This window comes from Dama dama, chromosome 33, assembly GCF_033118175.1.
Source record: "Dama dama isolate Ldn47 chromosome 33, ASM3311817v1, whole genome shotgun sequence".
In the NCBI taxonomy this organism is placed as follows: domain Eukaryota; kingdom Metazoa; phylum Chordata; class Mammalia; order Artiodactyla; family Cervidae; genus Dama; species Dama dama.
Window position 1 is genome coordinate 37173071 of NC_083713.1, and position 26180 is coordinate 37199250.

At 35.7% G+C, this 26180-nt stretch overlaps 1 protein-coding gene across 2 annotated transcripts in view; it reads right to left on the bottom strand.

Moving 5' to 3' along the window:
- SLC4A10 (solute carrier family 4 member 10) overlaps positions 1–26180 on the bottom strand; it is a 327476-nt gene that overhangs the window by 132056 nt on the left and 169240 nt on the right. For both annotated transcript variants that reach the window (XM_061135667.1, XM_061135668.1), the window contains exons 5-6: positions 13236–13396; positions 2895–3083 (exon numbers count right to left, since the gene is read on the bottom strand). In XM_061135667.1, the coding sequence (XP_060991650.1) occupies positions 2895–3083; positions 13236–13396 (350 nt within the window). The remainder of the gene's footprint in view (positions 1–2894; positions 3084–13235; positions 13397–26180) is intronic.

Below are 26180 nucleotides of genomic sequence, written 5' to 3' on the forward strand. Positions count from 1 at the left end.
TTGGGACTGCTACCAAGGTAGCATGTTCAACAAACAGGTCAACCAAGGAAGCAGAAACTTTATTCGATATGACTCTTTTATAGAGTTTTCTATACAAGTATCAGTTTGTTGCTGAGGGAATATCAATTGTTTCACTTCTAAAAAGGTATTATATTATATAGTATTTTATATATTATATAATACTTTAAACAAGAGGGGGCTTGGTTCCATCCCTGTACTTGGCAAGGAAAACATTTGCTGTTTTCAAGTTTCTAGGAAATCCTCACTCTATTTAATTCCTATTCTACAGATTTAATTTTTAAAAGATTCTTTTTGCATAAAATACTCTAGTGAAGAGTTTTTTTAAATAATGAGAATATTATTTTTACCATTTTGGAAATATTGAAACCCTTTTGTATCTCTCTGTAGTATACTGCACACACACAAAAAAATGTAATCTCTATCACATATTTTTAAGCAGAATGTCAAATCTATATTTATAGTTATAAATTTTGATTTGCTTATTTATTTAGAGTTAATCAGTTTTTAGAGTTCATAAGCAGATTGAGAACCTTAGTAATAAAGGTCTTTCACCCTCTTTTTCACTTTCACTTTTCACCCTCTTTCACTTCTGGATAGGAGATTTATTTCTAAATTGGTGATGTCTATTCACATTTTCAGAATTCTTAACACATATAATTATGCAAAGTGTGTGAGGAAGCAAAACAGAGTCACAGGGAGGTGTTATAAGCCTAGGCTTAGAAAACCACTTCTGACAGTGTACTTTACGACAATACTTAATTGGGTGTATGAATTTTATTAGAAATGTTTCCAAGTTTTTATTACCCTAATATATGCCTCAAAAAGATATTATGTGTTCAGATAAAGACTGATTATACAGATGGTGACAGAACTATTCATATTCTAGTTTTGAGAAAAACTAAGCAATTGCCTGAATAAGGTAAAAATCAGGCTCCCAGAAAAACTTTGTATCTATATGTGGATTTTTTTATTTAAAGCTATAATTCTATCACCTCTTCTTATGTTTAATGAAGGTTTAAAGCTGTAACAAATAATGTGTCTAGGTCTATATGATATTACAATAAATAATTCATCCAGTGAATTCAGTGCCCTTTCCCTCCAAGTATAATGTAATAAAATAATTTTACAGTAAATGTTATCCCCAGTGAAATCTGAGATACAAATTATGGCTAGCTCATAAGGTCCTTGCATCTTTGAACAAACACATATTATTCTTACAGACATATATTTTTATTGTCTGATTTCCAGTAAAGGTAATGAAATAAAAACAGAAGTTAACTTTCATAAAATTTACTTGCATTCAAAGAGATTTACATCATGATAATATTTTAATAAGGTCTTTAGAATCATCTAGATATAAGTCAATAGTCAAAATTAGCAAATATCTCAGTCTGTTTTCTATTTCTTAATCTGTTTTCTTAAAAAATATCAAGTAAATACTAGTTATGTGAGCATAATAAAAGCACTATGTTTATAAGTTTCAGAATATAAAAACTTCATTTTGTCATTTTCATATATATTTTAAAACAAATTGTGATTTAGAATATGAGTATATTTTAAATATATGATGTAATTCAAAGCAAGCTATAAATACTCAAACTATCCAGTGGGATTGATAAATACAATATGATATATTATATAAAGCACTCATAACACTTTTACTGAACTTAATATATGCACAACTATAGAGTTTTCAATATAACAATGATTTACATTCAGTCATTAAAGGCTCTTTAAAAAAATCAAATGAGTATTTCAAAAATTATTTTGCCATTTAGAACTGGTTCTGTGTTCTGAAACAATAGTACATTTAACCATCTTTATTGATTTATTAAAGTACTTCTTCTATTTGTCTATATTTGATTTGGTAGTATGGAAATTACCAAAGTACCTATATAAAGTAGAATTATTTTCATGCATTTGTATTTAAGGCATCCTTGAAGCTTTTGAAAACAGGAGTGAAATTACATAAAGTCTATGCTGTCAATATACATACTTCAGTCCATTTGTAGAAATCAGTCTCTCTAGTAAAACACCTGAAATTATTTTTCACTAATTTGTATTTTTTAAAACTGCAAAATTTTTCTAGCTAGCAGAAGTATAATAAACTCATATCATCTGCATGATAACTTCATTTTCCTTCACAGGACTGATGGAAAGGATGAGTGACAGATTTCTAAGCAACTTCCTTAGTGTAAAAGATGAGGTTCAAATGGATGAGGAGGGAACAAAATACACAGAAAGGCTAAAACAGTCAGAAACATTGCTTTGGCTTCATGATTCCTAAGAAGTAAGTCATGAATGAGTACTAGAAAACAATGGTTGGCATCATCTATGTTGGTGTGCCAAGATGGTAAGTGTGGTTGCTCCGTGGACACTAAATGAAACAGTACTGCAAAAAGCAATGAGCCTGTGAACTAGAAATCAGGCTTAATATATGTAGAGACACAAGTAAGGTACTAGCTGCTCTTTCCAATTGTGATCTCAAAAGGGATTCGTTGACCATGAACAACATGAAGCCAATATTTTTCTCTCACCATCACTAAATGTTGATGATTATTCATTTTAACTAAAAGACATTAAGTCAAAGCCCTGTTAAGCTATGAGACACTCATTAAGCTATGACACAAAGACTAGGATCTTATTTGGGATGCAACTGACAGTAGATGTTTGCTACATTGGAGTCTATGACCTCCTACTAGAAAAAAGTTTTCCTTGCATTCTTTCATGAGCCTTTCAGGAAACTTAAATTCTTTGTCAAAATTTCTACAATTTGAATTTCAATAGATCATTTTCAAGTAAGATATATTTTAAAGGACTTTGATAGTTCAGACAGCTATAATAAACAATGAGTACAATAAAGAAACATTTACCATTTTTATCCATGGAATTTGGTTCTGATTGTTTCTTGCCGATATCAGCAAAGGAACGAACAATAGGAATCCTATTGGTGAGCTTCTTCTGATTCTGGTGGTGATGCTGTTTCATCAGAGCCTCGTGGACCCTGTGGCGTACGTCCTCATTGAGCTGACCTGAGCTCACTTGTTGATCAAGGACCATGTCTGTAGAGTGAAGGAAGAAAGAAGATATAAGCACAGCTTTCCTGTGATGTGACAGTAGTGAACCACTGAGTGCATACCCTAGATAATCTTAGAACCAGAAGTTTGTCTTTGTAGCAGTGTTACACAAGAAAGACTTGGGAACTTTTTCATTATAAATCATACATTTTGAAACATGTATCATATGGAGTTTTATTTTTCAAATATGAATAGCTATATTGAGAACAAAATGCTTTATTGTCTCCATTATTTACACTGATGAGAGGGAATAGTAGTAGGAGTAATATAAATACAAATAGTACGTCTAAAATTGGAAAGTAGCCTCATACTTATATTTTAATATGATCTTCTTCTCCTTTTCTAATAGAGAATAACTTCCATGTTTTTTCTTTTTTTCTTTTTTTTCATGTTTTTTCTTTAAGTGAACAAAAGTCCACCTGTAAAAATCTGATGCAAGGCAGCTTAGACAACTATCTCTGTGTGTGTGCTCAGTCATGTCCGACTCTTTGCAACCCCATGGACTGTCGACAGCCAGGCTCCTCTGTCCATGGGATTTTCCAGGCGAGAATACTGGAGTGGGTTGCCATTTCCTCCTCCAGGGGATCTTCTTGACCCAGGGATCGAACCCTGATTGGCAGGTGGATTCTTTACCACTGAGTCACCTGGGAAGTCAAGTAAACAACTCTTTCACATTAATATATAGTCAATCCTCTCAAATCTTTCTTGATAATGTGTTTATATTTAAGAAAAAAAATTCTATATCTATAAAATAAAGAATAAAAGATGAGATTTTCAGAAGGCTATAATTAGGCAGATTGATATTTATCATGTGTAAGTGTCAGAAATACCTATAAAATAAGTAGATGAGTAAAGGTTTCTTGGTAATACAAAGTTCAACTCACTAAACCTCAGTGTAATTAATCTGGTTTCCTACGACCAAATATTAACTCTGTTTGATCTTCTTACATAAAGCAGATTACAATGAATTACCTTCCACTGCCCCATTGAGTATACTGAAGATTTGAGAACTAGCAGAATCCTCCTTCCAAACAATGTTTTCCTTCCATGTGAAAGGCAAATGACTGGGGAAACAGACTTGGGTCCTGTCTCACATTCCAGTTGTGTGGCCTTGTAATGTTGAATAATTGCAGTGTCCTTATTTCTAAGACAGAGATAATAGCTATCTCATACCAGCACTGTTGCCAGGACATAAGGCATGATTAGAATATGTAGGTCCTCAGTAATTTCCAGGTACAAGATTTTCTTTGCAATTTCCTTTAAGTAGGTTATGGGTTTGCGGTTTAAACTTTTGGATAGTTTTAATTCATTTATCTATATTTTATAATAGTATATCAAGCAGAGGCAAAGTTGGATTTATCAGTAACAGAAAATCCAAATCAAACTATCTAAAACAAATTTCATTGGCTCACATAGCAGAAAAATCAAAGTTAGGTTGGATTCATTTCATTTTTTTCAGTGATTCTATCAGATTCTCCCCCCTCATGGTGAGAAGGGGTGAGCTTTAACCTCAGGCTGTTTTCCTTACTATCATAAGGTGGCTGCCAGCAGCAACAAAGTAATACACATCTTTCATATCAGAGTTTCCTTGCTTGTTTGTGACTTTCTCTTAAAACAGAATTCTTTTTCCCCCTTCCTAGTGACAATTCTAAGCTCGACTGACATAGTCCTGTCTATCTTTGCTGAGCCAATCACTGACTAAGAAGACGGGATCCCCACTTGCCTTAGGCTCATAAGAACTTTCCATTACTCTGGAGTCATTTCCCTAATTCAGAGGTAGACAAACCTTCTATGTACTGACTCAGATAATAAATATTTTAGCCTTTGTGAGCCATACAATCTCTGTCACAACTATTCAACTCCATTTACATAGCATGAAAGTAGCCACAGACAACATGTACAAATTACCATAATTGTGTTTCAGTAAAACATTTTTAGGAGAAGGCAATAGCACCCCACTCCAGTACTCTTGCCTGGAAAATCCCATGGACAAAGGAGCCTGGTGGGCTGCAGTCCATGGGGTCGCTGAGTTGGACACGACTGAGCGACTTCACTTTCACTTTTCACTTTCATGCACTGGAGAAGGAACTGGCAACCCACTCCAGTGTTCTTGCCTGGAGAATCCCAGGGACGGCGGAGCCTGGTGGGCTGCCATCTATGGGGTAGCACAGAGTCGGACACGACTGAAGTGACTTAGCAGCAGCAGCAGCAAAATATTTTTATGGACACTAAATTTGGATTTCACAAAATCTTCACATTTCAAAATATTGATCTTCTTTTTATTGCTTTTAAAAATGTAAAATGTAATAAAATGTAATATTCCTTCTTAGCGCACATGCCTAACAAGATCAGGCAGTGGCCATATTTGCACGTACAGCATAATTTGCCAGCCTTTGCTCTATCACTTGGCTGTTTACGATGGAAAGAGGTAGAATGCATGTCTGGGAATAAGTCATAAAATCCTCTGTAATTACCCCCAAAGCCTCTTCTGAAAATGTATGGTGATATATTTAAACTTATATCTCAATTTTTTGCAGACTAGTAGTTATAATACACTTGGATTAATTTGAAATAAAGGAAATGGTAAATTGTCAACATATATGACTTCACATTGCAACTCTGCCAAGAGGGAAAAACATACATAAAACATGCATCATTGTTGTTTTAGTCGCCAAGTCATGTCCAACTCTTGCAACCCCATGGACTGTAACCTGCCAGGATCCCTCGTCCATTTTCCAGGCAAGAATAGTGGAGTGGGCCGACATTTCCTTCTCCAAGGAATCTTCCCCAAATATGCATTATATACTTCATAACAGGAGTTGTAAAGTAGGTTATTCAGACACCATCACACAGCAGTTTTATCTATAAGTCATGATATGTATCCCAAGTTCAGTATTCTAATCAGAATAAAAATTAATCATATAATAAAACATGTACATGCTTATAATTTTTCATTCTTACCAAAGCACAGCTTTCCAGGCTTGAGCACTATGAAAAATAATGTCACTGGCTTAAAAGCTTTTCAGAGATAAGGTCTTTATATAAAACAGTTGTATAAGAGAAAACAAATAGTAAAAAAAAAGAACAAAACTCATCTGCTCATTAGTCAGAAATAAATACACAGTAAACTCCTCTGAAGTAACTGCATCTAGCAATGCCTTAATGAACTATAAAAGTTAATCTACTTGCTTAAAAATATAACTCATACTAAAGGTGGAATTTAAGTACCAAAGGGAGTGTGAGTCACTAATCACTTACATTGTTCTCCTCACCACTATATTATACATTAGTATTAACCTTGAAAAGTAGGAAAGGATAATGGGTCATAATGGCTTTCGGCCCAGAGTCAAGACCGACCATCTCCACAGGCTCTGATGCCTAAATAACACAGTCTAGCCTGCCAGAGTACAATGCTAGGATCTGATGGTAACAGAAGGAGTAGGAAGAAAAAGGATAAGTCGGTCAATCTTCTAGCACTAAACAGGCTCCAGAAAAATTAGTAGCATTTGTGTAAAAAGATCTCAGAAAGTGAAAAAATACTTCTCGTCCTAATAAGGCAATTATGTCACCATGATTAGTTCATTTTGACTACTGAATGAAAGCCTCTAGAGACCATGAGATTCTATAGACTCTATATAAATCTCTGCCTCTTTAAAGATGATCATATAATTGTTTTGTCTTAATAATCTGTTGTCTTAAAAGATGCTGGAGGAGAAGTGGAGGATAGAGGCTTCTAAACTGGTTGACAGCACCAACAGCAGTATGTGTAATAAAAATGTGAACTACCATGGTGCTAGTGCTAAGTCGATTCAATTGTGTCTGACTCTGCAACCCCATGGACTGTAGCCGGCCAGGCTCCTCTGTCCATCGGATTCTCCAGGCAAGAATACTGGAATGGGTTGCCATGCCCTCCTTCAGGGGATATAAACTACTATAAAAATACTTAATTTCCTGACCAAGAATGGTAACAGTATAGGCATTTAAAACATATATATGGCTATTCTCATACTCCCAAATCTGCAGAGTATATTCAGTGGAGCAAACTATGGATTTTTCTTGGACAAAAGATTTTAAACAACGAAAGCTGTTTTAACGAGCTCAGATCTATGATTGCTAATCTGTCCATGATACTAACTCTGGTTTGGTTTTAATATCTTACCTTCATTGACAGAATTAGGTTAAAATATAAATACTACAGAGGTAATATTTCCATTATTAATCTTTATAGTACTGAATTTAGAAGAGATTAACATAGATTGCAAAATTACCTATAATTTATATGAATATAATTGAGAAGCATTTTTAATATAATTAATCTCTATATCAAAATAAATTGTGATAAGAAAATATATCTGGAGAATCTTGGATTTGAAAAGGTTAAGTAATATTTTGAAGGAATAAGTTTAAATTTATTCTCAGTTTCTTAAAACATTGGGAAATAGACATTTTTAAATTAACTTTATCCAGAAGAAAATCCTACTTTAATTACACCAGAAATTCTTGACAGACCTGCCAGATACAAATGGGATTTTCTCCTACTAAGTCTACAAAAATCTCTTTAAGGAATTATTTAAGAGTCTATTAAAAACATATCAGAACATTGATATAAAAATCCTTGACCATTCTAAAACAATATCTGGGCCATATTCCTCTACTAGGAAATGTCTAGAAAACATTAAGCTGGAGAGTCTGTGCATTTACAAAGTACTAGGGCTTACAGCTCTTAAAGATAAACAATTATATCTAGCTCTAGCAAGACAGAAACTAGTGACTAATACATTAGTAACTGCCTAATGTACAGAAAAATATAACAAATAAGAGGTGAAGAAAAACTTCCAAATCTTAATCACAATCACTATGGTCCCAAATTATCATGAAATGAATAAAACAAAATTTATGATTATAGGTTAATCAAAAGAAGCTATTTCCCATCTCCTGCAGGTGTTACCTGTAATATATCACTATTAATCTCTTTATAAAATGGAGGAAATAGTTTCCTCTCTACCTCACAAGGTGTCTGTGATAATAGAATATAGTAATGAATGTGAAAATACAAAGTTAGAAGTCTTCAAAATGTAAAACATAAGTACTACACACTCAATAATACAGCTAAATTGTCACAAAGTAAAAATAGCAGTAAGTAAACAAGAAAATAATTACAAGCTATCAGGAGAAAATGTTTTAATGAGATTTTATTGAGGACAGAAATAAATACATTTGGATTAACTAAGCCAAATTAAAATTACTCAAAGAGAGAGAATCTCTTCTCATTAATGACTGAAAAGGAACCTAAGGTAATAATCATGTACACAAGTATTTGTAATCATATTTTTCTACATGGTATTAGCTCTAAACTACTGACCTTTTCTGAATGGCAATTTACAGACTGCTGTACATTGAAAATGAGACATTAAAAGTTAGTCTACTTTGGAGCCAGAAAGATACAGACTAATTAGAATAGAATAAAGAATACTAAAAAGCTATTAATATTTGGGGTACAGAGACTTCCATTGAACTACTTTCATTTTAAGAATAGACTTATAAAATGTAATCTGCTTTAAAAAAGTAGATTCAACACAGCTAACAACCTTCACATATTCTACAGAACTGAGCCTGGAGAAGAGGGCAGGTTTAGGGAAATGAAACATAAATTTAGACAACAAAACCAAGATAAGATGATAAGTGTTTTAGTCAAACTATAACAGGATATTCTCTGGTGGAAATAAATTCCTAAAGAAGCAATTCGGAATTAAGAAATTTTTAAGAAATGTTTTAAGAAATTTAAAGCCTGGTAAAACTATGAGGACTACTCTCTGAGGCTAATTTTGCCACACTGAGGAATTTGACAGCTTGGGATTGGGAATACATGTAAATCCATGGCTGATTCATATCAATGTATGACAAAACCCACTGGGGAAAAATAAATAAATAAATAAATAAATAAATTGAAAAGACATTCTGAAAAAAAAAAAAAGAGTTAATGAAAAAGTCAATGGAATAAATAAATAAATGAAATACGTAAAAAATAAATAAATAAATAAAGAGAGCCAATATAAAACTCATTTGAATTAATCCATTTTCAAAGGTAATGCCATCACTGACTAAGTAGCAGAAATAAACTCCTTATTTTCGCCAAGACCTTTAACCTTCTGAGTCTCTTCATTTATGAAGGATAACAATAATACTACTAAGTTCCAAGTCTGTTCTGAGAATCAAAAAGGTAGCTGTAGAATTACTAAAAAGAGCTTCCTAAATGGTGGAGTGCTAGGGAAAGCTTTACCATTTCATTTTTAATTAAAACATAAAAGTTTTATTGGTGTCAGCAATACTCTATAATGTAAAGCTAGGAAATTGAGTTGGAGGGCTACTATAACAACATTCTCAGGAAGCTTGCTAATTTCCACGGTTGTTGTTATAGTTTCGAAGTCATCCAACTCTTTGCAATCCCACAGACTGTAAGTCTTGGTTAATGTGACCTGTTACTGTATCCTGTGTTCTTCCAAAAAGTATGCTGTGTATACTTGATAGAGTCATTTAGGCTCTAGTTCTGTATTTTAAAATGTAACTTCTTTCTAAGTGTTGTATGACTGAGGGAAAGGAAGCTTATCTCCCCTGTGTGTGTGTGTTTTGTTTGTGATTTAACAAACAATATCCTTCCATGCTTACTTTTCCCCCCACATATTGCAATGTCTGTATGCCTACTAGCACCAACAACCAAATAAATAATTTCAGAGGAATTAACGACATCCATTTCAAGCCATCTCCTTCTTCAGACAGTAGTTGTAATGTAACAGAAAAAACATGGAGCTTAAAGTCAGAGGATTTTAGATGGAACTTGAACTGTGAAAGTTTCAGAATTTCTATTTTCTTATTGAAATATGGGAATGACACTTTATGAGGCTATTTGAAGATTAAATTAGATACATTATTTTTCTAATACAATATTTTCTCATTTATGTGATCAAAAAACAGAGTGTTTCGGGTTTTTTCCCATCCCTACAATATAATTAAGACATTGATGGCTGATTCATGTCAATGTATGACAAAACCCACTGACAAAATAAATAAATAAATAAAGGGAAAAAAATAAAAAAATAAAAAATAAAAATAAAATAAAATATATAAAAAAAACAAAGATTAGTGTTTTAAAGTTCAAAATAACTTTTATAGTGATATTACACTCATATAAAAATTACATGCATAGAAACACTCAAAGGAAATAAATAATAATAACAGTATTTATTAAATGATTATGGGTGATCTTTTTGCTATTTCCATTAAAAAGAATTCATTTGAATCAGTTCTGATGAGATGGATGAAACTGGAGCCCATTATACAGAGTGAAGTAAGCCAGAAAGATAAAGACCATTACAGTATACTAACACATATATATGGAATTTAGAAAGATGGTAACGATAACCCTATATGCAAAACAGAAAAAGAGACACAGATGTACAGAACAGAATTTTGGACTCTGTGGGAGAAGGCGAGGGTGGGATGTTCAGAGAGAACAGCATCGAAACATGTATATTATCTAGGGTGAAACAGATCACCAGCCCAGGTTGGATGCATGAGACAAGTGCTCGGGCCTGGTGCACTGGGAAGACCCAGAGGGGTGGGATGGAGAGGGAGGTGGGAGTGGGGATCGGGATGGGGAATACATGTAAATCCATGGCTGATTCGTGTCAATGTATGGCAAAAACCACTACAATATTGTAAAGTAATTAGCCTCCAACTAATAAAAATAAATGAAAAAAAAAAAAAAAAAAAGACATTGAAATCTCTCTGAAGTCTTTCTATTCTACAAATAAATTCCACATGGTACTGTTTTTATTTTTTTCCAAACTAGAAATCTTTTTAAAACTGCTTGAGTCTTAGCTTTGTTTCTATTTTGAAAAAACCTTCATTAACCATTTTTATTTATATCCTTTCAAAACTCATTTCTGTGGGGGTTTCTTTTGTATTATTTTGTTTTTACTAAAATGTGTTTGTCTTCCAGATCAAAAGATACAGGAGTTCTTTTCTTTTACTTCCAGAGTAACAGTAAAAAGCTTCCTAAATATAACTGCTTGTGTGATAATAGCCTTCTAGAACAAATCATTCATCCCAGAGGCAAGTCACAGTTTTCAGTTACAAACTAATCTCAACTATATCACTTGGCTTCCTCTGGAATTCAAGACTTTAATTCAATTTAAAATAAATGGAATACAAAAACAAAAGTAAACAATTGGGACCTGATTAAACTTAGCTTTTGCACAGCAAAGGAAACTATAAGCAAGGTGAAAAGACAACCTTCGGAATGGGAGAATAGCAAATGAAACAACTGACAAAGGATTGATTTCCAAAATATATAAGCAGCTTATACAACTCAATACTAGGAAAACAAACAATCCAATCAAAAAGTGGGAAAAAGAGCTAAACAGACGTTTCTCCAAAGAAGACATACAGATGGCTAACAAACACATGAAAAGATGCTCAACATCGCTCATTATTAAGAGAAATGCAAATCAAAACCACAATGAGATATCACCTCACACCGGTCAGAATGCCATCATCAAAAAGTCTACAGACAATAAATACTGGAAAGGGTGTGGAGAAAAGGGAACGTTCTTGCACTGTTGGTGGGAATGTAAATTGATACAGTCAATATGGAAGGCAGTATGGAGATTCCTTAAAAAAACTAGGAATAAAATCACCATATGACCCAGCAATCCCACTCCTACGCATATATCCTGAAGAAACCATGGTTGAAAAATACACATGTATCCCATTGGTCACTGCAGCACTATTTACAATACCTAGAACATGGAAGCAACCTAGATGCCCATCAACAGATGAATGGATAAGGAAGCTGTGATACATATACACAATGGAATATTACTCAGCCATAAAAAGGAATGCATTTGAGTCAGTTCTGATGAGGTGGATGAACCTAGAACCTACTATAGAGAATGAAGTGAGTCAGAAAAGGAAAAATATCATATTCTAATGCACATATACGGAATCTAGCAAAATGGTTCTAAAGAATTTATTTACAGGGCAGCAATGGATAAACAGATATAGAGAATAGACTTATGGACATGGGGAGAGGGGAGGAGAGGGTGAGATGTATGGAAAGAGTAACATGGAAACTTACATTACCATATGTAAAATAGAGAGCCAACAGGAATTTGCTGTAAGGCTGAGGAAACTCAAACAGGGGCTCTGTATCAACCTAGTGGGGTGGGATGGGGAGGGAGATGGGAGGGAGGTTCAAAAGAGAGAGGAAATATGTATACCTATGGCTAATTCATGTTGAGGTTTGACAGAAAACAACAAAATTCTATAAAGCAATTATCCTTCAATAAAAACATAAATTAAAAAAATAAAACATGGCCCAGGGCATCCCTAGGGGTCCAGTGGTTAAGAATCTGCCTGCCAATGGAGGAGACACAGGTTCCATCCCTGGTCTGGAAAGACCCCATATGCTTGGGGCAACTAAGTCAGTGTACCACAACTATTGAGCCCGTGCTCTAGAGCTGTGAGTCACAATCACTGAGCCCACGTGCTGCAACTACGGAAGCCTGCGCACTTAGAGCCTGGTGCTCCAGAGCAAGAGAGGCCCCCACAATAAGGAGCCTGTGCACCACAAGCAGACAAAGCCGACGCACAGCAACAAAGACCCAGAACACTCATAAATAAATACATAATTTAAAATAAACGGCCATACCTTTCTGTTCTATCCTAAGCTAATATTTTTCCTATTTATTGAAATTTTTTCATTTGGTTATTTCATGTATCTGAATATTGAAAAAAAATCAATCTCTAGCTTTATGGGTTTTTCTTTCTTTTTTCTCATGGCAGCCTAATAACATACTACGTTGAAAAACAAAAATAGTATAATCTAGATAGGAGCCAAGATATATAGGTTCTTGTTCTACTTGCCACTGGAAGTTAGACCATATATCTTTGAGATCCAACTTTTTTTATCTTAAATGAGGTGGTAAAACAAAGTTATTTTTAAAGTCTCATACATTGATCATGAGAATTCATCTCCTAAAAATTATATACATATACAGAATTATAAGAAAAAAACGAGTTAAAAAAAATCAGCTGCACCATAAAGATGAAATAGACTAAAGAGAATAAAAGATATACCTGCAATTTCTTCTAAAGTATTGGCATGCATGTCCAGCAACACAGTTCCATTCAGAATACAACTTCTTAACTCAAATAAGCTGTGCAGCGAAAGAGTAGCCACATAAGGCTTGCTCCACCTTTCCCCTCCATCTTCCACATCTTCTTCAAACTTCAACCACCTATACAAATAAATAATACTATCAGCATATTGAGTGTTACACTGTAGATAAATGAATCTTTATCTCAATAATAAAAGGTATAAACATAAAGATATTGACATTACTTCTTGGTTTCAACCGTTTTAGAAGTAAAAGCCAACCCAAGACATCCGGTTTATTTCATTTTAATTCCATTTAACAAACATTCTATCTGTCATTGAAAGATATATTGAAAACAAAGAAAAACTCTAAGTTATTTTTATTAACTTTTTTGGCACAGGAGTGGCTAGCAGCGGTTGGACCGCACAGGAGCGGCTAGCGGCAGCTGGGCGGCGCAGGAACGGGAAGCGGCGTGAGGAATACCCCACATCCAAGGTAAGGAGCAGCGGCTTCACTTTGCTGGAGCAGCCCTGAAGGGATACCCCATGTCCAAGGTAAGAGAAACCCAAGACGGTAGACGCTGAGAAAGGGCATCAGAGGGCAGACAGACTGAAAACCACAATCACAGAAAACTAGCCAATCTGATCACATGGACCACAGTCTTGTCTAACTCAATGAAACTAGGCCATGCCATATGGGCCTGACAGAATGCAGTCCACTGGAGAAGGGAATGGCAAACCACTTCAGTATTCTTGCCTTGAGAACCCCATGAACACTATGAAAAGGCAAAAAGATAGGACACTGAAAGATGAACTCCCCAGGCCGGTACGTGCCCAATATGATACTGGATATCACTGGAGAAATAACTCCAGAAAGAATGAAGGGATGGTGCCAAAGCCAAAACAACACCCGGTTGTGGATGTGACTGGTGATAGAAGCAAGGTCCGATGCTGTAAAGAGTAATATTGCATAGAAACATGGAATGCTAGGTCCATGAATCAAGGCAAACTGGAAGTGGTTAAACAGGAGATGGCAAGAGTGAACATTGACATTCTAGGAATTAGCGAACTAAAATGGACTGGAATGGGTGAATTTAACTCAGATGACCATTTTATCTACTACTGTGGGCAGGAATCCCTTAGAAGAAATGGAGTAACCATCATAGTCAACCAAAGAGTCCAAAATGCAGTACTTGGATGCAATCTCAAAAACAACAGAATGATCTCTGTTCGTTTCCAAGGAAAACTATTCAATATCACGGTAATCCAAGTCTATGCCCCGACCAATAATGATGAAGAAGCTGAAGTTGAATGGTTCTCTGAAGACCTACAAGACCTATTAGAACTAACACCCAAAAAAGATATCCTTTTCATTATAGGGGACTAGAATGCAAACATAGGACATCAGGAAACACCTGGAGTAACAGGGAAATTTGGCCTTGGAGTACAGAATGAAGCAGGGCAAAGGCTAATAGAGTTTTGCCAAGAGAACGCACTGGTCATAGCAAACACCCTTTGCCAACAACACAAGAGAAGACTCTACACATGGACATCACCAGATGGTCAACACTGAAATCAGATTGATTATATTCTTTGCAGCCAAAGATAGAGAAGCTCTATACAGTCAGCAAAAAAAAGACCAGGAGCTGACTGTGGCTCAGACAATGAACTCCTTATTGCCAAATTCAGACTTAAATTGAAGAAAGTGGGGAAAACCACTAAACCATTCAGGTATGACCTAAATCAAATCCTTTATGATTATATAGTGGAAGTAACAAATAGATTTAAGGGACTAGATCTGATAGACTGCCTGATGAACTGTGGAAAGAGGTTCGTGACATTGTACAGGAGACAGGGATCAAGACCATCCCCAGGAAAAAGAAATGCAAAAAAAGCAAAATTGCTGTCTGAGGAGGCCTTACAAATAGCTGTGAAAAGAGAAGTGAAAAGCAAAGGAGAAAAATAAAGATATACCCATTTGAATGCAGAGTTCCAAAGAATAGCAAGGAGAGATAAGAAAGCCTTCCTCAGCGGTCAATGCAAAGAAATAGAGGAAAACAACAGAATAGGAAAGACTAGAGATCTCTTCAAGAAAATTAGAGATACCAAGGGAACATTTCATGTGAAGATGGGCTCAATAAAGGACAGAAATGGTATGGACCTAAAAGAAGCAGAAGATATTAAGAAGAGGTGGCAAGAATACACAGAAAAACTGTGCAAAAAAGATCTTCACGACCCAGTTAATTACCATGGTGTGATCACTTACCTAGAGCCAGATATCCTGGAATGTGAAGTCAAGCAGGCCTTAAGAAGCATCACTATTAAACAAAGCTAGTGGGGGTGATAGAATTCCAGTTGAGCTATTTCAAATCTTAAAAGATGATGATGTGAAAGTGTTGCACTCAATATGCCAGCAAATTGGGAAAACTCAGCAGTGGCCACAGCACTGGAAAAGGTCATTTTTCATTCCAATCCCAAAGAAAGGCAATCCCAAAGGATGCTCAAACTACTACACAATTGCACTCATATTACATGCTAGTAAAGTAATGCTCATATTTCTCCAAGCCAGGCTTCAGCAATACGTGAACCGTGAACTTCCAGATGTTCAAGCTGGTTTTAAAAAAGGCAGAAGAACCAGAGATCAAATTACCAACATCTGCTGGATCATTGAAAAAGCAAGAGAGTTCCAGAAAAACATCTATGTCTACTTTATTGACTATGCCAAAGCCTTTGACTGTGTGGATCACAATAAACTGTGGAAAATTCTGAAAGAGATGGGATACCAGACCACCTGACCTGTCTCTTGAGAAACCTGTATGCAGGTCAGGAAGCAACAGTTAGAACTGGACATGGAACAACAGACTGGTTCCAAATAGGAAAAGGAGTACGTCAAGGCTATATGTTGTCACCCTGCTTATTTAACTGATATGCAGAGTACATCATGAGAAACGCTGGGCTGGATGAAACACAAGCTGGAATCAAGATTGCTGGGAGAAATATCAATAACCTCAGATATGCAGATGACACCACCCTTAGGGCAGAAAGTGAAGGAGAACTAAAGAGCCTGTTGATGAAAGTGAAAGAGGAGAGTGGAAATGTTGGCTTAAAGCTCAACATTCAGAAAACTAAGACCATGGCAAATAGATGAGAAACAGTGGAAACAGTGAAAGACTTTGTTTTGGGGGGCTCCAAAATCACTGCAGAGGGTGACTGCAGCCATGAAATTAAAAGACGCTTACTCCTTGGAAGGAAAGTTATGACCAACCTAGACACCATATTAAAAAGCAGAGACATTACTTTGCCAACAAAGGTCCGTCTAGTCAAGGCTATGGTTTTTCCAGTGGTCATGTATGGATGTGAGAGCTGGACTATAAAGAACGCTGAGTGCCAAAGAATTGATGCTTTTGAACTGCAGTGTTGGAGAAGACTCTTGAGAGTCCCTTGGACTGCAAGGAGATCCAACCAGTCCATCCTAGAGGAGATCAGTCCTGGGTGTTCATTGGAAGGACTGATGTTGAAGCTGAAACTCCAATACTTTGGCCACCAGTTGCAAAGAGCTGACTTATTTGAGAAGACCCTGATGATGGGAAAGATTGAGGGCAGGAGGAGAAGGGTACAACAGAGGCTGAGATGGTTGGATGGCATCAGCGACTCAATGGACATGAGTTTGGGTGAACTCCCGGAGTCGGCAATGGACAGGGAGGCCTGGCATGCTGTGGTTCATTTGGTCACCAAGATTCGGACACGACTGAACTGAACTGAAAAATATATTAATGTAAGTGTTTAATTGGGCTTCCCTGGTGGCTCAGCGGCCAAGAATCTGCCTGCCAGTGCAGGAGACGTGGATTTGATCCCTGAATTGGGAATATCTCCAGAAGAAAATGGCAATCCACTCCAGTATACTCGCCGGGGAAATATCAGACAGAGGAGCCTGGCAGGCTACAGTCCATGTGGTGGCAAAAGTCAGACAGTACTTAGCAAGTAAACAACAACAAATGTTTAATCAGTGGTCACAGGGAATCTGTAGTAGAACTAATAAAGACACTATACTTCATGGAATGATAATAAAATGCAAAAGGAAATAAAAAAGTAGTCATTTTTATTTAGTGGAAGGCCTTAAAACAATATATGAATCTTTTGAAAATTTTGCCCTTCGATTTTTAGAGAAACTAGTATAATTTGGGGATTATTCTGGAGTAAAAATACTTTTTAGGTCTGCTTGAATAAAATCTTGTGATTGCAGTCATTTCTAGGGACTAAATCCATGAGAACTGAGCTCAGATTGCATTACCTAAGTGTTCCTGCCAGGGCTAAGAATAGAAGACTCTTGATAACACAATGCCAAATGGGAAACCATTGCCTTCTTGGAGTGAAATGAACAGTAATATCTGAGATTTTTTCTAACTAAGATAAATGGAAGGAATAAAGAGAAATTGATGATTTTACTGCTTGGCAGTCATACTAAATATCTTATTCTTTTAAGGACTTCCTTTATAATCTCAGTAGATAACCAATTTAATCCCACCATTTCTAATGAACCCTCACCTAAATGCCTCTCCTCTCTTCACTCCATACCATTTTCCTCATTTTTTTTCTCTCCTTGTCACTTTTGACCTAAGTTCCTCTTGCCATGCAATATCACTCAAACTTCCTCTCTATATGATATTATATTACTGTTTTCCATAAAACAATTATACAATCAAACACTCTAACTCTAACTCCAACAGAGAACAAGTATGTTGTCTAGTAAAGAATCAGTATATTGGCCAGCTAAAAAAGCTAACCAAAAGGGTAAGTCCGAAAGATTAATGTGTGGAGTTCAAGAAAGACAAAGAAACTTTGGATCTGTTCTTAGTGTTCAAGGACCAAAATGTCAGGAAGTAAAAAGGAAACTAACAAGGAAAAATGGCTGTGTCTGCCAAAAGTTTAGAGAGGGGAGTATACCTATGCCCTTCATGAGTTTATAGAATGTTTGAAGGTTGAAAAAACTTGATCACAAATCGCTGACAGCATCTCTTCAAATGAATTGAAGAGACTGAATGTTATAGCAATTTTATATATACATCCATATACAACATATATATGTATTTTTGCCTACACAGTTCAGAATATTTTCATATTAGTGAATCTTAACCATTTTTACCCCTTTCGGGGTCATAATGCATCAGAGACCATGTGATAGCCATTAACACGGCTTGTCATCCATAGCTTAGCAACCAAACAACAACAAAAGATTCAGTAACTGCCACCATAATCAAAATATATAACTGTTCCATCATCACAAATGAGCTTCCTTTATATTCTCAGTCTTTACCCTGTTTCTGTCCCCTAGTAATCACTAATCTTTTTTCATCACTATAGTTTTGTCATTTTGAGGACATTAGGTAAACGTAATCATACAGTTTGCAACTTTTGGAGATAGACATCTTTCACTAAAGCACAATGTCTTTGAGATCATCCAAGCTGTTGTATATATCAGTATATTGTTCCTTTTTATTGGTGAAAAGTTTTCCACTGTATGGATTTATCAGTTTATTTAACCACTTACCCACTGAAGGATATTTGAGTTGTTTATAGGTTTTTGCTATTACAAATGAAGCTGCTATGAACATTCATATAGAGGTTTTTGTGTGAATGTGTTTTCATGTCTCTAGGGTAAATGGCCAAGACTGTGATTGCTGAGTCCTATTTACATGCTTAGTTACATGCTTAGTTTTATAAGATACTGTCAAACTGTTTTCTAGAGTAGTGCTACCATTTTACATTCGTGCCAGCAATAGCTGAGAGATCCAGTCTCTTGAATCCTCATCAGCATTTGCTATCATGACTATTTTTTTATTTTAGTTATTCTATTAGGTGTGCAGTGGTATCTCACAGTGGTTCTAATTTACACTTCTCTAATGACTTATGATTTTGAACACCGTTTACATCTTTATTTGTGATGTGTATCTCTTCTCTGAAAGGTCTTTTTTTGTTTGTTTGCTTGTTTTTGCACATTTTCCTAACCGATTTGTTTTTATGCTGTTGGAACTTTCAGAGCTCTTTACATATTCTAGATATAATATTTTTGTCAAACATGTGGTTTGCAAATACTTTCTCCCTGTCAGTAGTTTGTCTTCATCCTCTAACAGGTTTTGTTTATTTCACAGCAAAAAGTTTTTAATTCCAATGAAGTCCAATTTAAAAATATTTTATTTTAGTTAAAAGGTTGTGCTTTCAGTATCATGTCTGAAAACTCATCTTCTAGCCCTTGGTCCTGAAGATTTTCTCCTACAATTTCCCTAAAGTTTGTATAGCTTTATGTCTTACATTTAGATTTATGATTTATTTTGAATTAATATTGTGTACACTGTGAAGTTTAGATTGAAGTTAATTTATTATTTTTTTACTTACAGAACTCTAATTGTTCTAGTACCATTTTTTGAAAAGACATTCTTCCTTCCCCTTTGTCAAAAATCGCTTAGCTGAACTTGGATTCATTCAGTTCAGTTCAGTCGCTCAGTCCTGTCTGACTCTTTGCAACGCCATGGACTGCAGCACACCAGGCCTTCCTGTCTATCACCAACTCCCAGAGTTTACTCAAACTCATGTCCATTGAGTCATTGATGCCATCCAACCATCTCATCCTCTGACGTCCCCTTCTTCTCCTGCCTTCAATCTTTCCCAGCATCAGGGTCTTTTCAAATGAGTCAGTTCTTCGCATCAGGTGGCCAAAGTATTTCAGTTTCAGTTTCAACATCAGTCCTTCCAATGAATATTCAGGACTGATCTCCTTTAGGATGGACTGGTTGGATCTCCTTGCAGTCCAAGGGATTCTCAAGAGTCTTCTCCAACACCACAGAACTTGGCTTGCTGCTGCTGCTGCTAAGTCGCTTCAGTTGTGTCCGACTCTGTGCGACCCATAGATGGCAGCCCACCAGGTTCTGCCGTCCCTGGGATTCTCCAGGCAAGAACTTGGGTCAGTCTTTCTTAATTCTCTATTCTGTTCCATTGATCTATGTGTCTCTGAAAAGACATTTTAAAAACAAAACTACTTCCTTTAGAATAATTTCCTTCAAATTGAGGGCTTGGTCTTTCAGAAAAGAATGGAGACTCTTGGGAGTTTCATGCAGTTTGGATGACCAAATATAAGTTATATGCATGGATGGTTTGATATAACCATTCTGAGTATTACAGGAGGAAACGTCAGATGCTTCCCATAAAAAGGAACCCACAAGTTACAAATATCAAGTTACTAAACACTTCAAGATTCAGTGCTTTATGCCAACTCTAGAATGATGCCAAAAGCTTTGAAAGATATTTAAATGACTATATTTTAAAGATATATACGTATATCTCTCTTTTCTGTTTTTCATTCCATTTCATACTCTAAAGATAGAAATTAGCAGGCCTGAGAACACACCAAATCCTGTTTCAAGATTTGTAGTCACTGAATATACTGTCAGTTGCAAAATGCCTGACTGCAGTTAATGACCTAAACTGCTGTAATTTATTCCAGTTTTCAAATAAATTCAGCTGACACTTATTTGACTAGCAAACCAAAGCAAACAGGAGTCTCATGAGCATGAATGAGATGTGAAAGACAATAAGAAAAACTGAAATTGTAGGCCAATTGCACGATATTTTCTATGGGAGAAGGGTGGATTTAAACTCTTTGAGTTTATTTTCATTTCCTTCAGTAAGTCTGGGGCTGTTTTCATCCATAATTAACACATTGGAATCTCTTTCTACTAAGCAACAACAACATAAAATAGGTGTTTCCTGAATTCTTTGAGGATTAAGTTGATGATAATCTCCTCTACAATACACATATAAGAAATCTACAAAACAAAATTCTTCTGTAAATTAGAAATGGACTTTTTCTATGGAATTTAACTCTTTCTGTTTATTTTATTCTCACTAATTCAGTTTAACTTTTATAATAATTTTATTCTCTGATTCTACCCAAATAGGGAGTTACTGTATCATCTAAAATCATAGCCTTGGGGAAAGTCATGAATTTTCAAGAGAAAACATCTTTTCATGGGGTAGAGTTAAGGATATTGAGGGTTAAGGGGAACATGGTTAGGATAGGGGCTGGAGAATAACATATGTGATCATAACATGCATATTTCAAGGAGAAAGGGAAAATAAAATATATCCAAACTTAGAGTTTATTGACATTAGCTGTTCTTAATCCATATTATTTTCACACCTCACACTCCACTGAAAAATCTTGATGACTTGAACCTCTACCAATTTTTAATATCAAATACCTTCACATCATCAATAAAATTGGTTTGATTTAATAATCCTTTTCCACATTACCATCTATATATCAGAGGCCTAACTCCTACCCCTTGCTTTGCCTCTGCTGAGCTCATTTGTGGGAAGCATTTTTAAAGGGCAACCACAGTGAGTCAAACATGGTTCCACAATTGCACAGCTGTGGTATCTTTGCGTATTTTTCTATTAATAACATTACTTGTTACTTATAAGCAGGACATTGTAATTGTGCTGATTTCATTAGCCCAGTCATATGGCTTCTTTTAGGGTCTTTAAAAGTGAACAGCTGGTTTTCACAAACATTTATTAAATAATTATGATTCAAGATTTAGCTTCAAAATCTAAAACTTTACTTAAGCTTTAATTGGCAACAACAGTGGGCATGAAAATTCTAGGTGTGATATGTGGCAGGTGCAATGTGCTGACAAAATATCCTTTTTAATCTCTACTATTAGGGTAGAAAATTATTAATTACCCCTGGAATACTAATCAAGAGAAAGAAATAGTTCAAATGGTTAGGCTAATAATCTATTAGAATTAAACTGCATTTGAAAAATCAGATGGGAGTCATGAATTAACTAAAATTAGTCTTTTTACATGAACTAGGTTATCTAGAACAAAATTACTTTCACCACTTTAAAACCTACTCCATTTCTAAGTCCTCAATAAACATGTTCTGTTCTTTCCTAATGTATTGTGCCTCAGCCAAAATTTACCTATTCTCCTCTTCAATGTCTGTTACTATTTTGACTGCTCATCAGATGTTTCTTTGAACCTCAAATATATGCACCAGAAGCAGGGCTAAGAACACAGGTCCTATCTAATAATATTAGAGAATACTAATAATTAACTAGATCATCTCTTTCATTCTTTATAAATAAGTAGCAACATATTTTGGTGACTTAGAATAAAATGTTGTTCAAGTAAATCCATTAGAGCATGATAAAACCTTACCTGCTTCACTGTGATAGGCAGAGAGCTAGATTCTGGTATTACTCTGCTATCTCCTAGCTCGAAGAGAGTGGGAAGGTTACAAGAAGTTAGTGCTTAAAAGGAATAGATCACCATTTGATCTAGAAGGTAAAAAACTCTAGATTTTTACGTCAGAACACATATTCCTATCTTAATTCTCTGCTCTATTCTGAGGTATGAGAAAGAAGAAAGAAATATATTTTTTTAAAATGCTGCCAAGAAGTAATTCTCAGCAATTGATTAAAGAAACTGTAACCAGAGCTGTACAGTCATCATAACATCAATCTTCCTTTAAATCAGCCAGGAACACTTGCTTCCTAGCACTAGTTGAGGATAGGTGCTTCTAGCCTTAAACAGGGAGGTTTGCACTTCAAATTCCTTATCAACAACTTTTCATCATAAAAGAGCAAAATTTGTAACATTAATTGGTAGAGAATATTATCACATATTGTTTTTCTGTCATCAAAAAAGATGAGCACACATATGTCTATGAAAATAGTACTTAGGTTTTGATGCAGTTGGAAGAAAAAAATTAGGTAGATGGTTCTTAATCTTAAAATTTTCCAGGTCATATATTAATAAAAAAATGTTTCAAATTTAGTTCTATATTTAAAATATTATAATAGCATCAGAAAGAATTTAATTTATATATATTTTTCATTAAAAAGGGTAACACACAAAATAACATACCATAGTTTTAAGGCCTTAAAAAACACAAATAACAAAAATGAAGGACTTGAAATAAAACTGGTAAAGGAAATAAACAGCGAGTTCTCAGGAAAAACATAAAAACATGAAAAGGTGTTCAATCTCACTAATAATTAAAAACACAGATTAAAACAATGAAAGTTATTTTGCACCTATAAAATTAGTTCAAATTTTTACAACTTTGATGATTTTGGGTAGCAAAGGTTTGAGGGAAGTAAGAACCCTCATACATTGTTGAAGAAAGTGCAAATTACCAAAATGTTTTATGAAGGCAATTTTGCAATACCTACAAAAGTAAAAAGTCTGCTCTCTTTGATATATAAATCCCACTGTTAAAAAGTCACCCTACATAAATACCTACAAAATAATGCCAAAATATATGTGTAAATGATTATTACAACAACAACAAAAATAAAACCACCTAAATCCTTATAAAGACTGGCTAAATAAATAAAGTTCATCCATATAATTAAATGTAATGCAGTCATTAATGTGATTAAAAGGACTGAATAATCCATACTGATAATGTGGAAAATGATCCAAATATATTAGGTCAAAAAAACAAGGCATGAACACAGTATAAATTCCTCTTATATAAACATGAAAAGGGCATACATTTACATGCAGATGTGGGCATTAAAATATTTATGAAAAGATATGCAAGAAGCAATTAAGTGATTGCCTTTGAGGAGAGATACTTTAGATAAGAATAGAGCAATATTCTTGCTTTTTTATTTTTCTATGGCTAGAGTGCTCAGTCCTGTATGACTCTTTGTAACCCATGGACTGTAGCCCTCTACGCTCCTCTGTTCATGGGATTTCCCAGGATCTTTAGGGGATCTTCCTGATCCAGGAATCAAACAATGTTTAAATGCAAGATCCGAAACTCTGTCCCTGAGACTTACTGAATCTACATCTCAACAAGATTCCTGGCGATATGTAAAATTAAAATTTGGTAGTTCAGTTCAGTCGCTCAGTCATGTCTGACTCTTTGCGACCCCACAGACTGCAGCACACCTGGCCTCCCTGTCCATCACCAACTCCCGGAACTTGCTCAAACTCATGTCCATTGAGTCGTTGATGCCATCCATCCATGTCATCCTCTGGCATCCCCTTCTCCTCCTGCCTTCACTCTTTTCCAGCATCAGGGTCCTTTCTAGTCAGTCAGTTCTTCTCATCAGGTGGCCAAAATATCAGAGTTTCAGGTTCAGCATCAGTCTTTCCAATGAATATTCAGGACTGACTTTAGGATAGACTGGTTGGATCTCATTGCTGTCCAAGGGACTCTCAAGAGTCATCTCCAACACGCAGTTAAGAAGCATCAATTCTTTGGCACTCAGCTTTCTTTATAGACCAACTCTCACATCCATACATGACTACTGGAAAATCCATAGCTTTGACTAGATGGACCTTTGTTGGCAAAGTAATGTCTCTGCTTTGTAACATGCTGTCTAAGTTGGTCATAACTTTTCTTCCAAAGAGCAAGTGTCTTTTAATTTCATGACTGCAGTCACCATCTGCAGTGATTTTGGAGCCCCCCAAAATAAAGTCTCACTGTTTCCATAGTTTCCCCACCTATTTGCCATAAAGGGATGGGACTGGATGCCATGATCTTAATTTTCTGAATGCTGAGCTTTAAGCCAACTTTTCACTCTCCTCTTTCACTTTCATCAACAGGCTCTTTAGTTCTTCTTCACTTTCTGCCCTAAGGGTGGTGTCATCTGCATATCTGAGGTTATTGATATTTCTCCTGGCAATCTTGATTCCAGCTTGTGCTTCATCCAGCCAGGCATTTTGCATGATTTACTCTGCATATAAGTTAAATAAGCAGGATGACAACATGCAGCCTTGACGTACTCCTTTTCCTATTGGGAACCAGTCTGTTGTTCCACGTCCAGTTCTAACTGTTGCTTCCCTCACCTGCATGCAGATTTCTTAGGTGCAGGTCAGGTGGTCTGGAATTCCCATCTCTTTAAGAATTTTCCAGAGTTTGTTGTGATCCACACAGTCAAAGGCTTTAGCGCAGTGAATAGAAATAGATGTTTTTCTGGAACTCTCTCGCTTTTTCAATGATCCAACACATGTTGGCAATTTGATCTCTGGTTCCTCTGCCTTTTCTAAATCCAGCTTGAACATCTGGAGATTCTTGGTTCACGTACTGTTGAAGCCTGACTTGGAGAAATATGAGCATTACTTTGCTAGCATGTGAGATGAGTGCAATTGTGTGGTAGCTTGAACATTCTTTAGAATTGCCTTTCTTTGGGACTGGAATGAAAACTGACCTTTTCCAGTGCTGTGGCCACTGCTGAGTTTTCCAAATTTGCTGGCATATTGAGTGCAGCACTTTCACAGCATCATCTTTTTAGATTTGAAATAGCTCAACTGGAGTTTCATCACCTCCACTAGCTTTGTTCTTAATGATGTTTCCTAAGGCCCACTTGACTTTATATTCCAGGATGTCTGGCTCTAGGTAAATGATCACACCATCATGGTTATCTGGGTCATGAAGATCTTTTTTGTATTGTTCTTCTGTGTATTCTTGCCACCTCTTAATATCATCTGCTTCCGTTAGGCCCATACCATTTCTGTCCTTTATTTTTCCCATCTTTGTATGAGATGTTTCCTTGATGTCTCTAACTTTCTTGAAGAGGTCTCTAGTCTTTCCCATTTTACGGTTAACCCTAGGTATGTGCAATTCCTTTTGCACACCTGGATCACAGCATTCATTTTACAGTACTCACAACTTTGTACTTATCTAAATCCCGCATTAGAGGTGAGGTTGTTAAAAGCAAGATCGAAATTGTTTTTCTTGTTTGACTGCACAGAGCAGCTTGTATGATCTTTGTTCCCCAACCAGGGACTGAACCTAGGCGCTCTGCAGTGAAAGCATGAAATCCTAACCACTGAACAGCCAGGGTATTTGATAAGATTTCTGTTGTAGTTGCTGTTCTATTGCACTTAGCACACAATAGACCATAAGT